We start from the raw sequence: 15,253 nt of genomic DNA on the forward strand, positions 1-15,253 counted from the left end.
ATAGGCGTGAGCCATCGCACCTGGCCTAGATTGTGGGTTTTAACATGTGACCCCCACCCCCTCCCCCCAAAAAAAAGAGATGCTGAGCCTGTTCTGGAACCCAGGCTTCCTGATTCCTCTGTGGTCTTTGTTCCCTTCACTGTCATTCTCCATCAGAAATGGCTTTGACCAAGTTCATGTTATTTTTCTGCATGTAGTTTCCTGTAAACTTTATGTGGTCATAGATAGAACTTTGCTGGTCCAACACTGACTTTTAGTGTGTCAGGTTTCGAAGTGAAGTCTTAAATTTCTATGCAGTGAAAAGTCGTGAGCCTCCTTCAAATAAAGTTTACTCTTGGGACTTTTTTCTAGAAACCTGAAATTTTAATCCTGAATCTTCAATCTTATAAGTCTGCCCTGGGTCATTTTAAACATTTGAGGCTAATCTTGCTTTTGTTACTTTGTTCTCTGGCTCCATCACTAATTGAAGCTTTTGGTTCACATTCTTGTTCTGTTATGTTAAAATGCTTATAACATTAGCATTATCTTATGTTTAATGATGATTTGATAAACACTTTTGTTTGATCCTCATGACGTTGTCAAACAGGCAAGATAGGTTGGTGTCTGTTTTGGGAGCCAAAGAAATGGAGGCTCAGAGGTAAAAAGCCTGTTGTCAAGTCCCAGTGCTAATCACTGACCACAGAACTTAAAACTTAAAACCAGTTCTCAGTTATTCAGACCTGACCGTAGGGGGTGCTGCGGATACAGAGTTTGAAAAACAAAAGCACCTGCCCTCGTGGAACCTCAAGGAAAGCCTCAGAATCCCAGCTTCTCACAAGCATGTCCAGGCTAGCAGAATCCTGTCACCTACGACAGACCACACCAACCCTGAAGTTTATGAGAATGTGCTTAAAGTGTCTCTCACTTCACTCCAATTGTTGCATCTATTTTTTGTCTTTATTGAGATGCCATCACATTTTAAATACTTTTTTTATAGCTCTTTTCAAATTTGGGGGTTTTTCTTAAAGAGAAAGTTTACAGACAGTGATGTGTACAACTCTTACATGTATATTTTCTGAGTTTTTAACCATTGTATCTTCTTTATTTTTAGTTTCTACCATCTCCTAGGATAATGAACTTAATGAGTGCATCCTACTGCGTTATGTTATATAAGAACTTTAATTTGTTTAAGACCCCTGACTCCAAGAGGTATTCCCTAATTTTGGGTTGCCAGCATTTACTCAGCAAGATTTGCTTTCTCCTCTCCTGTTCTCTCACAACCACAGATGGAAAAGTCCTTATCTTTTTAGGATAACTGTTTTAGTCCCTTGATAATTTTAGTTTCTTTTGGATTTGAGCAAACTCTTAGGATATTCCTGAGAGGTACCTCTGTCTAGTCTTTTAATTATGGGTGGCTTTGTCCTGAGGTGGGATGACTTTTGTCCCCAGACCCTTCCCCTTCCTGATGATATCTGATATTCTTTGGCCATCAAGACATAAAGATATCTACGGTGTTCTCTGTCTTTTTGTAGGTTTGTGATGCAAGGGTATGCGAGGGATAAAGTACTGACTTGACTTAGGAATTAGGAAACCTGAATTCAATGCGTACTCTACAATTTAGTTGAAAAAAAGAACACTGGGCAAGAATTTATGCTCTCTATGCTTTAGTTTCCTTTGTGCTTTAAACTGGGACATTCATGCTCTTCCTGCCCAGGCTGATCCAGGTATCCTGAAGATCAAATCTGTTAATGCTGCAGAGTTCAATTCAGTAAATGTTTAAGTGCCCCCTATGTGCCATGCTTATGAAAACACTTTGGAAATTATGCAACTACAAGGTAATGCAATCATAACTGTTTGGCGAGAGATTATGAGTAAGGGTTGCATTTTGTTTCTTCCCAGTATATACACAGTCCACACTGATGTTAACCTGCCACCAGTCAGCATGGAATCTTTTATTTCAGTGACTTGGTTGAATGTATGTGTGTGTATGGCTTTTGCCTTTTATGTATATTCACTGTGGAGTACAAAGGAAAAACTTGGTTTTAATTAAAAAACAAACAAAAAAACCACCTGGAGGACATCCAGTCAACCTGGTTCTTTTGTCGTTACCTAATATTGTGGAGTGGTGGTGGTGTCTATAGCATTACTCATCAAATATTAGCATACCAGACAACCACATACTTACAAGTCATCTTTAGGGTGAGACAACACTTGAGATATTTCAAAGTCATGCCTTTTTATAATCTGCCGCAGTACATGATATCACAAGTGTAGACTCTAAGGGATGGAAGTTAGTTTAATCTCATAGCAGTTAATAAAGTCTTCGATGGAGTCTTCTCTACCTAGCTTGCTAGAAGTAGAATGTATCAGAGAGGAGGGAAATGAGAAAATTACATAATTGTCTTAGTATTCATATAAATCTTAGTTTCTGGCTGTTGAACCGGTCATAGTTAAGCCAGCCATACTGTGGTCACAGCTCTAAGGCTTAACCAGCTTTGGAAGAAGTTTCAACTTACCTGTGAAACCTGCAGAAGCCTTTGCCAAATTCTTGACCCTTCTTTTAGCCCCTTAAACACTAAAAAAGAAGTGGGCTTAAAGCTGAAAGCTTCTCTCCTATGTCCTTAACTTCTTGCTCCTCATTGCAACTGACTTGGTGGTGATGGTCTATACTAGAGTGTTATTCTGGAGGCCTGACAGGTGACTGGGCAGTTTAGCTGCCAGTTTAGTGCCAGTTTAGGCCTACCTCTCTAACCTCTCTCATGTGAAATGTCCATTAAGCCCATCTTGTTTATCCACAAATAGCATATGACTCTGGATCTTAACACTGTTGTGAAGCTGCCTATTTGTCCTCCGGGTTTGAATGCCGTCCAGGAAGTTACATCTAGAGGATTTACTGGGACCTTTGTACATAGAAAAGCATAATTCCTTTCTCCATATTTGAAAATCTGGTGAGAGATAGTTCTTACCTTCTCTGACTCGTATTTGTCTGCGTCCTCACCTGCCAGGTAAAGGCCTGTCCCTTCTGTCCCAGGCCTTTTAAGCTGTGTATAATTGTGGGCTTGAATACTCAGGATCAGCCAGGGAGCTAGACTTTTGGGGGAAAACTTTTTAGATCGCTGATTGACACTGTGCTTATGATAAAGGGAATTAGGGAACTTCATTGCTTTTAAAAAGAAAGTTTTCATTTCCACTAAAATGAAAACTGCTGGATTGTATTATTTTTAGTTTAAGAAATACTAAGTGCTGAAAGGGGACAAAGGCAGATAGGAAGAGTTGAAATGGAAATATAAAGCCAAACAAAAACCTTATAAGCCCCAGTATTTAAAGTAAGTTGGGATATCACAATGTATTTAATGTTGAATTGATTGAGACCTGAGAATTCTGAGATGGAAATTTTTAAGGGCAATCCGGCAATAGATGTGTTTGTGCTTATTTTTCTTGCTAAGTAAACATGAGTGAACATCTCACACAGTTCACAAAAGCTGGTTAAATTCCTGATGTATGTAATGATGTGGTTTTCAAATCCAGTAGTGGGTCATGAAATCTAATTTTAAAGAAATGGAATAGAAAATATCAAATTGTGTCACACAGTAAGAGTGGATATTGTTTTGTGAAATGCTTTCAAAAAAATAATGCATGTTGTATTAGCTGGGCACAGCGTCTACCTGTAGTCCCAGCTATTCAAGAGGCTGAGGTGGGAAGATTGCTTGAGTTTAGGAGTTCAAATCCAGCTTAGGCAACAGAGGGAGACCCGGTCTCTCAAAAAATGAAAAAATTAAAACATGTTTGTTGTATTGTGATATAAAACATAATGCTTATTGTGGGTTGTGATGGTCAGTTTCACAGTTTATGAAGTCACTGCGTTAGAGGATATAAAAATAATTAAAACTCATTCTTGTTCTCAAAGAACTCGAAATAACAGATTTTCTATACTTGCTAGTCAGTATATATTTCTGTGTATAGGCCAGAATGTTGTGCTCTGGATGGTGGTTGTAAGTCCTTTGGGAAGTGGTTCTGTGAAGTAAATTGCTAGTGATAGTGATTGTTACTGTTACTATTTTACCAGTGGTTATTTTTAAATCACAAGATCCTTTTAGGGTATCTATGTGTTTTACCCTAAGATAGAGGTATTAATGTAAAAGACCATTAATGTACAGTTCAGGAAAAGCACAGAAAAAATAAAAATAAAAAATCATTAATGAAATACTTTCACCTCTTGCAAAGACTTGGAGCTATATCCCAGAGTAGGGGGGAAAAATCTCTTAATGAACTGGGAATTTGCCACAGTCTTGCAGCTTTTAAATTGGGATTATGAATTAAAGATTCCTTGTCTTTTTTTTTTTTTCTGAGACAGGGTATCACTCTGTTGCCCAGGCTGGAGTGCAATGGTGTGATGACGGCTCACTGCAGCCTCAACTTCCCTAGGTTCAGGTGATCCTCCCACCTCAGCCTCTGAAGTAGCTGGGACTACAGGCATGTACCACCACTACCTAATTTTTGTATTTTTGTAGAGACGGGGTTTCACCATGTTGCCCAGGCTGGTCTTGAACTCCCGGGCTCAAGCAATCTGCCTGCCTCAGCCTCCCAAAGTGCTGGGATTACAGGCGTGAGGCACTGTGTCTGGCCTAGTATTCTTGATGGTCAATATTCCTTGCAATTTGTATATAGATGGCACCCCAGTTCAAATAGTTTTTTCCTGTTTGCAAGCCTGCTATATTGCTTCTAAAAGTTTTCCAGAATGGGATGGATTTAGCTATTATTTCTTCTTGTACCTCTCAACCTCATCTTTTTATAACTCTCCTTCAGGAAACGTATAATACCTACCTTGAGCTCAAGAAAAGCAGTTTAAATGGGAAAGTAGTTTAACAGAATTGTCTTTCATTCAAGTAATTGCTGTTTCCTATTCTGTAGCTCCTCTCCCAGGGAGAACAAAGCTTTATACCTTGATCACCAAAGTGAAGTCTGTTTTGTGCTTTTGTTGTTGTGGTTTCTTCCAGCACTGCTAGCACTTATTTTACAAGCTGCACCACTGTATATTAGAGGTACTGCTTAATATTTTTTAAAATAACATACTGACCTCAGGCTGTGTATGTTTTCAAGGAAGAAAGCTATTTCAGATTTACTGAATTCATGTTAGCTTCATTCCTACCTTTGTTTTGCTTTCTTAAGGAAGAGAAAACCAGATTCATTAGGGCAAATATAGCCAGATTATACCAGCTTGGGTGGCTGTTCTTGCAAATAATCAGCACTTAGTAGTATGGTGTTTCCTGAGATTCCTGGCTGGCAGTTATGATTCCATGACCTGTTAACCTGCAATTCCATCATCTAAAAGGCTCTGGAAACCAGAATGTTTTTCATTCACTATTTGGTGTCTTGGCTGGACCTGATCTGAGCTGCCATGAGGCTATTTTGTTGCTTTATTTATCCCACCTCGTGTGAATGATACATATCTTTCAGGAAAGAAATATTAATACTTGTTTAAGGAGATCTTGTTAAGCATGTGAGCCTAATATTATAATATATGCACTGTTTTACCTTTTGAAAGTTTGGAAAACTCTCAGATTCTAAAATTTGAACCAAAGGGTTTTGGACAAGGAATTATAGATCTGTTTTGCTGCTCGTGGTGATCTTGTTATTGATTTTATTTCTTACTAAGTGTGCTGTCAGTCTGAGTGTGGAAGTAGGCAAGTAGCCAGTGTTGTAGGACAAGAGCATGGGTTTTGGGGCCAGACAGGCCTGCCATAATAACTTCTCTGTTTTAATTTTGTCCTTTGTAAAATGAGCTTAGTGATCCTGTTCCCAGAGTAGATTGTAAGGATTAGATGAGATAACATAACTCTTGATCAGAATTAATTTCTTTCCTCTTTATAATCTTCACCTTACAGGGATCTTTCTAAACTAAAACTATATAATATGTTACTTTTATTATTTATACAATTCCTACGTTTAAAAATACACAGGCTGGGCTCAGTGGCTCACGCCTGCAATCCCAGCACTTTCGGAGACCGAGGCGGGCGGATCACATGAGGCCAGGAGTTCGAGACCAGCCTGGCCAATGTGGTGAAATCCCATCTCTACTGAAAGTGCAAAAATTAGCCAGTCATGGTGGCATGCGCCTGTAATCCTAGCTATTTGGGTGGCTGAGGCACAAGAATCGCTTGAACCCGGGAGGTGGAAGTTTCAGTGAGCCGAGATCACACCACTGCACTCCAGCCTGGGTGACAGAGTGGAACTCTGTCTCAAAATATATTTATATTTCCATATATGTAAAAAATATATATTTCCATATATGTAAAATATATAATATATATTTCTTTGTTTTTGTTCCACCTGTTTTGCAAAATGGTATTCATTTCTTCCTTTCTGCTGTTTATCCTTGGCCTCTAGGGGAGCATGTAACTTCAAGGTTTAAAAACGAGGTGGAGAGGATGGGTTTTGATATGAACAACGCCTGGAGGATTTCCAACATCAATGAGAAGTACAGGTGAGTTATATGGGTCCCTGTGGACTATGTGTCACAGCCAGTGCCTTTGCAGAAACCACAATTCTCATGTGGCAGAACATTTGAACTTAGAGTTTTTCTTTGAAATGGTTTTATTTATTAAATCTAAAGGCATATGATCTTCAGAGTATTTATTGAACCTTCTGTTCCCATTGCTATCATTGGAGTGGAAAGTGATCTTTACTTAACAGGATCCTAGAACCTTCCCTTCTACCCCCTTTAGGCCTCTGTTTTTTCTGGTACATGCGTGTCTAGATAATATTGTATTTACCAGTAGGCAGGCAGTTACCATTTTTCTCATCACCACTTGGCATCACATTAGAGATAGGATCAGTGGTCTCATAAGCAGTGACAAAACATTTATGAACTAGTTTTTATGACTGTAATTTTACTCCAAGTGCTGTGAAATAGACATAAGTATAGGTTGAGTATCCCTTATCTGAAATTCTTGGGACTGTAAATATTTCAGATTTTGGATTTTTTTCAGGTTTTGGAGTATTTGCATGAACATAATGAGATTATCTTGGGCTTGGGACCCAAGTCTAAACACAAAATTCTTTGTCTCACACACACATTATACACAAGGCTGGAAGGTAATTTTATACAATATTTTAAATAACTTCACATGATGTTTTGTACAAAAAGTTTTGACTGTGACTTGATTGCAACCCATCGCATGAGGTCAGGTGTGGAATTTTCCACTTGTGGCGTTATGTCAGCACTCAAAGTTTCGGATTTTGGAGCATTTCAGATTTTTGTATTAAAGATGCTCAATCTGTATTATTCTGTCCTTTAATATGTTGCTCTAAAACCAACTTCACTGCTGTGATCATTTAACCATTAAATATTAATGTAACCATCATTTTACTGGGCATGGTGGCTCACACCTGTAATCCCAGCACTTTGGGAGGCCAAGGCGGATCAGCTGAGGTCAGGAGTTTGAGACCAGCCTAGCCAATGTGGCGAAACCCTGTCTCTACTAAAAATACAAAAATTAGCTGGGCGTGGTGGTGCACGCCTGTAGTCCCAGCTACTTGGGAGGCTGAGGCAGGAGAATTACTTGAACCTGGGAGGTGGAGGTTGTAGTGAGCTGAGATTGCACCACTGTACTCCAACCTGGGCGATAGAGTGAGACTCTTGTCTCAAAAAATAAATAAATAAATAAAATAAAAAATTATGTAACCATTTAGCCATTACCCATTTCCTTAAAATGTGTAAGTGCATTGGTGGGGGAGGACAGTTTACTACTGTGATTTTGGTGATCCAAATTTCTATAAAACAAAATTGTCCAGGATAGTTAAATATCTTAAATCTTTAAATATATCCTTCTCCTACCTTTCCCTGTATAACTGATCATTCTGTGGTCCTCTTAGCTGTCTCAAATTATGATAGCCATTTTCCTGGTCTATTTGTGGCTAGCTATCCGAGTGTTTCAGTTTTCACTGGAAAAGCTATAGCTAATTGCTGTAGACAGTTCTTAATGTGGACCTTCTCCAGGGAGTTAAGAACCTAGGGTGTTTTGAAGAGTTGGGCGCTGCAGACTTTTTATACTTTTGCCTGTTCTCAGTGACGAGTCAGAGCAAAGAAAGAGGGTGAATACTGGATGAGGGGGCGGCCTCAGAGAGCCTGTGGCTGCATTAGGCTTTCCTGAGTGTAACCTGTACTGGAAATTGTTTATCCACAACTAAGTAGGTACTGAAGAACTGACTACTGGGAGTATAGTACCTATAGGACAGTGAACAGAATGTTTAGAAAATTAGATCAAGTTAAAAAACTGTGAATTAAGACAGAGTTGTTGGAAAATAATCCCCTAATTAATATGGATTTTAAAAGTTAACTTCTTGGGAGGCTAAGATAGGAGGATTGATTGAGTCCAGGAGTTTGAGACTAGGCTGGGCAACAGAGTGAGACCTCATCTCTACAGAAAATTTTTTTAAAATTTGGCTGGGCATGGTGGGCTCATGCTTCTAATCCCAGCACTTTGGGAGGCTGAGGCGGGCAGATCATGAGGTCAGGAGATCGAGACCATCCTGGCTAACACGGCGAAATCCCGTCTCTACTTAAAAATACAAAAAATTAGCCGGGTGCGGTGGCGGACGCCTGTAGTCCCAGCTACTCGGGAGGCCGAGGCAGGAGAATGACGTGAACCCGGGAGGTGGAGCTTGTAGTGAGCCTAGATTATGCCACTGCACTCCAGCCTGGGCGGCAGAGCGAGACTCTGTCTCAAAAAAAGAAAAAAAAATTAGCTGGGCATGGTGGTGCATTCCTGTAGTCCCAGCTACTGGGGAGGCTGAAGTGGGAGAGTTGTTTGAGCTCAGGAGGTCGAGGCTGCTGTGAACCATGACCGCTCCACTGCTCTCTAGCCCAGGTAACAGAGCAAAATTGTCCCAAGGAGTTTACCAGTTACACCTCAGAACCAGTCTTTAGGATGTTATCACCACCATAAGACAAAACGAGGAGGTGGGCGAGTGGGAAACAATAGGATGTTGAAAGTTCTTCCTACTACAAGGGAAGAGTGAGAGCCAAATTTACTCTTGAGTTTAATACGTACTAAAGGGAATGAGATTCATGGTTAGATATTAACCGTCATTACTGGGTCCCAGCTTATTTTTAAGAGTTTGTGAATAGGTTTGTATGGCTACTCTTAGTCATAGCCATTCTCTTTGTTCAGTGGCTTTTAAATTCCTGAGACTTAATCTTCTGGAAGTTGAGAACAGGAGAGATTTAGTGCAAAATTATCAAAACCCCCAACACCTAAGCCATTTTGTGTTTTTCTGTGCTTTCCCGTATGTATAGGATAGGCTAGGGCAGGGGGTTGGTGGTGTTGGTGGAGTTTGTGTGTTTTAGGATTTGGATTAAAGGCCTTATTGCTTTCACTATTGAAAAAAGAAGATAGGAGTATCCAGAGAGAGACATTGTCCTGTAAGTAAAAATGTGTCGGAAGTATTGCTTCCCAGGATACTAGCTTGACTGCAGCTAGGATCTTCCCTAATTAAAAGAAAGCTTACCCCCTAGCCCCGAGTATAATTTGTTCTGAAGTATGTTTTATGGAAATTATGATTAATAGCTTAGTCACATTACTAACCTGGTGGGACTGAGGCTGTGTATGCAAATAGGCTGGCTTGTATTGGTTTTGCATACCCATAGCTGCACCTGTTACCTATAAGGACGACACCCTCTTTGGTTCAAATCAAAGAATGAGTTAATCCTGCGAAGTCTCTGGAAATGTGAAATTGTGGGCTTTTGTCCTTCCTTGAAGGTCTGGTAGAGCTGACACAGACTCAGTTCTGTAATTGGACTGGGTGCTCATGTATTTAGAAATAACGTGTGTACTTGCTGCAGCAGAAGAGTTGTAATGAAGTATAAAGAGACTGACTCTTGACTCCCTTTTATTTTCATTGATAGCCAAAAGGTAGCATCAAGTGGAACAATCCAAAATAGTATCACTTGTTGTATACACATAAGTAAACATTTAAGGCAACAAAACAAAACACACTTAAGGTAACCCATTCTGTTGAGGAGACCGAAACTCAAGTAAAGCACCTCATTGCCTTTAACTGGCTCTGTGGCAGTGAGATCATCATCCTTATGCTGGCTCACCTAGTGTCTCTCTCTCCCCTTTTCTCTCTTCCTCTCATCTCCCCTTGACTCTCCCCACTTCTCATCTTCTCTTTAGATTATGTGGTAGCTATCCTCAAGAGCTCATAGTGCCTGCCTGGATCACTGACAAAGAACTAGAAAGTGTAGCAAGTTTCAGGTCCTGGAAGCGCATCCCTGCCGTCGTCTACAGGTAAGTTAAACTGGACCAGTCCCAGCTTGGGCTGATGCTGCTGCCTACTGCATATGGTCTGCTGCCTCTGCTGCTGCTGCTGCTAACCTGGGAAGGGTGGGGAGGGTGGGGAGGGTTCAGAGAACTTGCTAGGCAAGGCTGTACTTCCTTATTGCTAAAGCTTCTCCTCCAGTAACACATCAGTACTGACTGCATTCAGAATACTAGCTGGTGGTTCATTTGAAACAGCTAAGGAAGTTTTAGTTGTAAAGTGGCTGGACTTGCTATTTCAACATCCTTCTGACATTCTGTGAAGCTAATGTGCCTACTAAGCATTTAGCTTCAGCTGTTAGCAGGGCTTTTGGATTGAGAGATGAGTCTCTGAAAGTGAGCGTTGGGAATATAGAGTTGAGTTAGCTCTGATTGTCTTTGTGGTTGAAACGTTGACATGTGGAAGAACTCTGTTTCAAGAGGAACCATTTAGAGAAGAAGCCTGAGGCATGACTAGATAGAAGATTTCAGTGATCAGAGGCATGAGAGCCAAGGGATGCAAGTTCTAGATGGGGATGGTGGCATGGCGATGGAGCACAGATTTTGGAGTCACAGGTCTGAGTTCAGGTATATTCTTACACTCCTTGCTAAGGCACCTTGAATAAATTCCCTAACTGACTTCAGTCTGTTCCTAATGAATACAATGGGAATGATAATTCTTGTTTTGTAGATATGTTCTGGTTCTGAATGAGGGCCTATAAACACTGAGCTTCTGTACCAACATTTGGATTAGGTTATGTCTCTTGAGTGCTGCTTTTATAATTCAGGGAATAGCTCAGTTCTCACTGAATCCTATTAAATTTTAAAGAAGTCCTTCCTTCTTATTCTGGAAATGTTTTGGATGTCATCTCTTTGTAATGTTTACGTTCTCCATTTCATTTTCCCAGTTTGCCGGCTTTTTGGACTCTCCCTGAGTTGGGCCAATCCAGTGGCTTACAGTTAGAAACTTCATTCCACTGAAATATTGAGATTGTAGGAAGGGATTTGTCTCCTTGTGGAATTCCTACAGAGGTAACCAGCTTGTTCATTTAGTTTACTAAAGGCAAATTCTGATACCCACTCTGAATGGAGAGAGATGGAAATGTATTTGCTTTGGCCCAGTGGAACCCATTACATTTTCAGTCTCAATTCTCATCACTGTTGTTATCAGACAGTCCTAGAAAAGTCAGTCACCAAATTTGCCTGTCATTCAAGTGGTAAGGATGCTACAGGAACTAGAGAGTAGTGAAAGCTGAAGGGATTTATGAGTCTTATCAATGATCAGCTCAGCTGGAATGGGGAAAGCAGCCAGTTGCTGCTCTGGCCAACAGCTGTGTTAGGTCAGCAGCCCTGGCATTTGCGGGGCTTGCTGACTTTGACCAAAAGGGGTAAAGTACTCTCATTTGCAGAATAAGAGGCTTTAGGTGAATTCTCCCTTTGGGAAGAGAAACTTAAGAGGGCTGGTTGAAGAAAAACTTCTTCGAATGTAATAAAAATGGAAGCCTTTTTTTCCCTTCTAAAATTTATTCTAGAGGGCATGCACCCTAGGTTTTCCCCCCTTTTTCTAGAGACACAAGGGGATATATAAATGAAAATTTTTATTTGCAGTTTTTCAGAGAAGTCTCAAAAGATCAGAAGTTAAAGTTCTTGGTGTAGTAATCCATGCAAAATCAGGCAGTTTTCCTGGAACTAGACTCTGTCTCAGAACATGTGTCTTGTATTGCTAAGATCCAAACTGGGTTGCTGTATTATTTGGGAGCTTTGTAAGGGGTGTGTGGAAGAATGTTTGGGACCCTCCACCGTGCTCTGCTTTGCCAGCCTAGGAGGCAGGATGCCTGTGACTCTTGACATCCATTTCCTGGATTTAGTTGTCTGTAGACTGGGTCATGATTCCTGAGGTTGCCAGCAGCAGTTACTTGACAGCACCATGCTGAACCAGTGCTTGATTAGGGCTTTGTCCTACTGTGATGAGAGAGCACTTAATTGGATTTATTACTGAAGGCAGAGATTGCTGTAACCACAGCAAGATGGTGTGAAGGGTGCCCATCTGTAGTGCAGTTCACAACTTTTTCGTTTGTGCATATGGTGATTATTATAAACTCCTAGTTACTTAAGGGAGCTTGCCTAAATCTAAGTTGGGGTTACTTAAAACAATTATGTTTCTATAAAATTGAAGCATTCTGGGTTTTAGTAGTGAGGGCTTTATCTGTTGGACATCATAATTTTTATACTTTGCCTGGTTCTGTTAGTGATAGGAATGCATTCCTTCAGTGATTTTTAACTGTAGTGTTTGAGTTATCTTTCATGTAGTGTGAAGCATTTTAGACTGTAGAAAACATAATTGTTTATTGCAATAGCCCAGTTGAAATCTAATAGCTCCTGTAATGCGCAGTGGCCCCTAAAACCCAAGATCCAGGCTGAAGAGCGCCACCTACTGCTCCTCTTGGATACCGCTGGGAAGCATTGAAGAAGAGGATGCTCAGGAAAGGCCCAACCAGCCTCTTGTGCGTGGTTTGGAGTCATTCAGCTCAGTGGCTGCCCAGTGCCTGTTATTTGCTAGGAGGCATTTTATAAAGAATCCTTGAGATTTTTTCTGTTTTGGCCCCATTCAACACGTGAGCCAGTTGAGCATGTTGGCAATACACAAGTACTTATAGCTACTTGTCTCCCAGGGAGGGAGGATTTAAAAACTACAAGCAAACTGGTGATTTCAGTGGAATTTGATTAGTGCCAAATTTAATTTATTTGTGAGCTTTAGGATTAAAAACAAATTGTAGTACATTTTCATCGTCCCAAAAAACCCATTCACAGGGCAACCCAATCACCTGAGCCCTGAATAATTAAGATGTCCAATGGATAAAGCCCCTGCTACTAAAACATAGAGTGCTTCAGTTTTATATAGAAACATAATCGTTATAAGTAACCCCAACTTAGAATTAGGCAAGCTCCCTTAAGTAACTAAGAGTTTATAATAGTCACCACATGCACAAATCTACTTTCGTCTTTATAGATTTGCCTATTCTGGATACTTCATGTAAATTGTCATACAATAAGTTGCCTTTTGTGACTGACTTCTTTCACTTGGCATAACATATTTGAGGTTCATCAGTGTTCTAGCCTGTATCAGAACTTTATTGCTCTTTACTGCCAAGTAATATAATTTTTCTAACTTTTTATTGGTTAAAATTGCCTAATTAGGAAAAGTCTGGGTTTTAATAGCACCTTAAAGTAGACTGTGATTTCTGGTCTGTCTAATGGAAAAGGATATGTCAGAGTATGGTTTTCTGAGGTTGATGTTCTTATTCTCTTTCTGTGAGCCCTAGGAAGGGTAGCTGGCTCATTGAGCTATCTGCCTATTATAAGAGCAGTTTGTGACTCATGAAATCTTAGGATTTTTTTGGTAAAGGATTTTTGTAAAGCAATTCACTGTGGGCCAGGTAAATGTTTTATTCCCAGAGGCAGGCTCTTGGTTCAGCATTAAAAAGGTAGCAGATTTCACTATTTGGTAGCAGAATTAGTGTAGTATCTGTAGATTAAGTTACGAATGTTTATTTTTGCTAAGAGTACACATTAATTTTTTTTGTCGTTTTTTGGAAATGGGGTCTTGCTCTGTCACCCAAGCTGGAGTGCTGGAGTGCAGTAGCACAATCATAGCTTTCTGCAGCTTCAGCCTTCTGGGTTCAAGGGATCCTTCCACCTCAGCCTCCTGAGTAGCTGCGACTACAGGCATGTGCTACCATGCTCGGCTAATTTGTAACAACTTTTTTATAAAGATGGGTTCTCACTATGTTGCTCAGGCTGGTCTTGAAACTCCTGGGCTCAAGCGATCCTCCTGCCTCAGCCTGTCAAAGTGCTAGGATTGCAATGTGAGCCTCGCTGCCTGATCCATTAGTCATTTTTTGGTAACTTTACAGGGATCTCTGTGATGTTACGATCATTGAGAAAGACACACAGGTTTTGTTGTTCTTGTTGGTTGTGTAAGATTTCTACCCTCTTTAATACTGAGACGACTTGAAGCTGACCTAACACTTACCTAGAATTAGACTATTCATTAAGGCACTTAAAATCTATTTTGTGTGAGTACAGAGAGCATCTGAATGGGTACAGTTGTTGTCTCTTATTCCTCACACAGGCACCAGAGCAATGGAGCTGTCATTGCCCGCTGTGGACAGCCAGAGGTTAGCTGGTGGGGCTGGCGAAATGCAGATGATGAGCATCTGGTACAGTCAGTAGCCAAAGCTTGTGCCTCTGACTCCCGATCGAGTGGCAGCAAGCTGTCAACTAGAAACACTTCTCGAGACTTTCCCAATGGGGGAGACCTTTCTGACGTGGAGTTCGGTAAGGTGCTCCCTGGACCCATGGCGATAATTTTTATAGCATCTAAGAACCTTTTCTTGAAATGGCCTTTTCCTTACAAGACATAGATTTACTTTTATAGAAGTGAATGTGCAGAGCTTCACTTGATGAGATTGATTGAAGAGTCATGGGTCTTGGTGGAGAATCAGAAAACCCTTTGTTTCAAACCTCAATCAAGATATTAGTGTGTGTGTTGTCTTTCTTGCCATTGTGACAAAAATGGAGTGTGTATGTAATAGGGGACTTGCAGTATCTGCAGACCATGGCAGGAAATGCCAGGCTTCATGAAAGGACGACAGGTGTAGAAATGAAGTTGGCCGGGCACGGTGGCTCACGCCTGTAATCCCAGCACTTCGGGAGGCCAAGGTGGGCGGATCACGAGGTCAGAAGATCGAGACCATCCTGGCTAACATGGTGAAACCCCATCTCTACTAAAAATACACAAAATTAGCCGGGCGCAGTGGCGGGCGCCTGTAGTCCCAGCTGCTCGGGAGGCTGAGGCAGGAAAATGGCGTGAACCCAGGAGGCGGAGCTTGCAGTGAGTTGAGATGGCGCCACTGAGCTCCTGCCTGGGTGACAGCGTGAGCCTCCATCTCAAAAAAAAAAAAAAAAAAAAA

General features: G+C 40.8%; 1 protein-coding gene across 1 annotated transcript in view; it reads left to right on the plus strand.

Annotated features, from left to right (window-relative positions):
* MTMR3 (myotubularin related protein 3) overlaps positions 1-15,253 on the plus strand; it is a 159,464-nt gene that overhangs the window by 120,535 nt on the left and 23,676 nt on the right. Inside the window, exons 8-11 of the mRNA XM_011957708.1 lie at positions 6,367-6,463; positions 10,158-10,271; positions 14,413-14,618; positions 14,876-14,948. Coding sequence (XP_011813098.1) covers positions 6,367-6,463; positions 10,158-10,271; positions 14,413-14,618; positions 14,876-14,948 — 490 coding nt within the window. The remainder of the gene's footprint in view (positions 1-6,366; positions 6,464-10,157; positions 10,272-14,412; positions 14,619-14,875; positions 14,949-15,253) is intronic.

The sequence above is a fragment of the Colobus angolensis genome, unplaced genomic scaffold (assembly GCF_000951035.1).
Source record: "Colobus angolensis palliatus isolate OR3802 unplaced genomic scaffold, Cang.pa_1.0 Scaffold448, whole genome shotgun sequence".
Classification (NCBI taxonomy): domain Eukaryota; kingdom Metazoa; phylum Chordata; class Mammalia; order Primates; family Cercopithecidae; genus Colobus; species Colobus angolensis.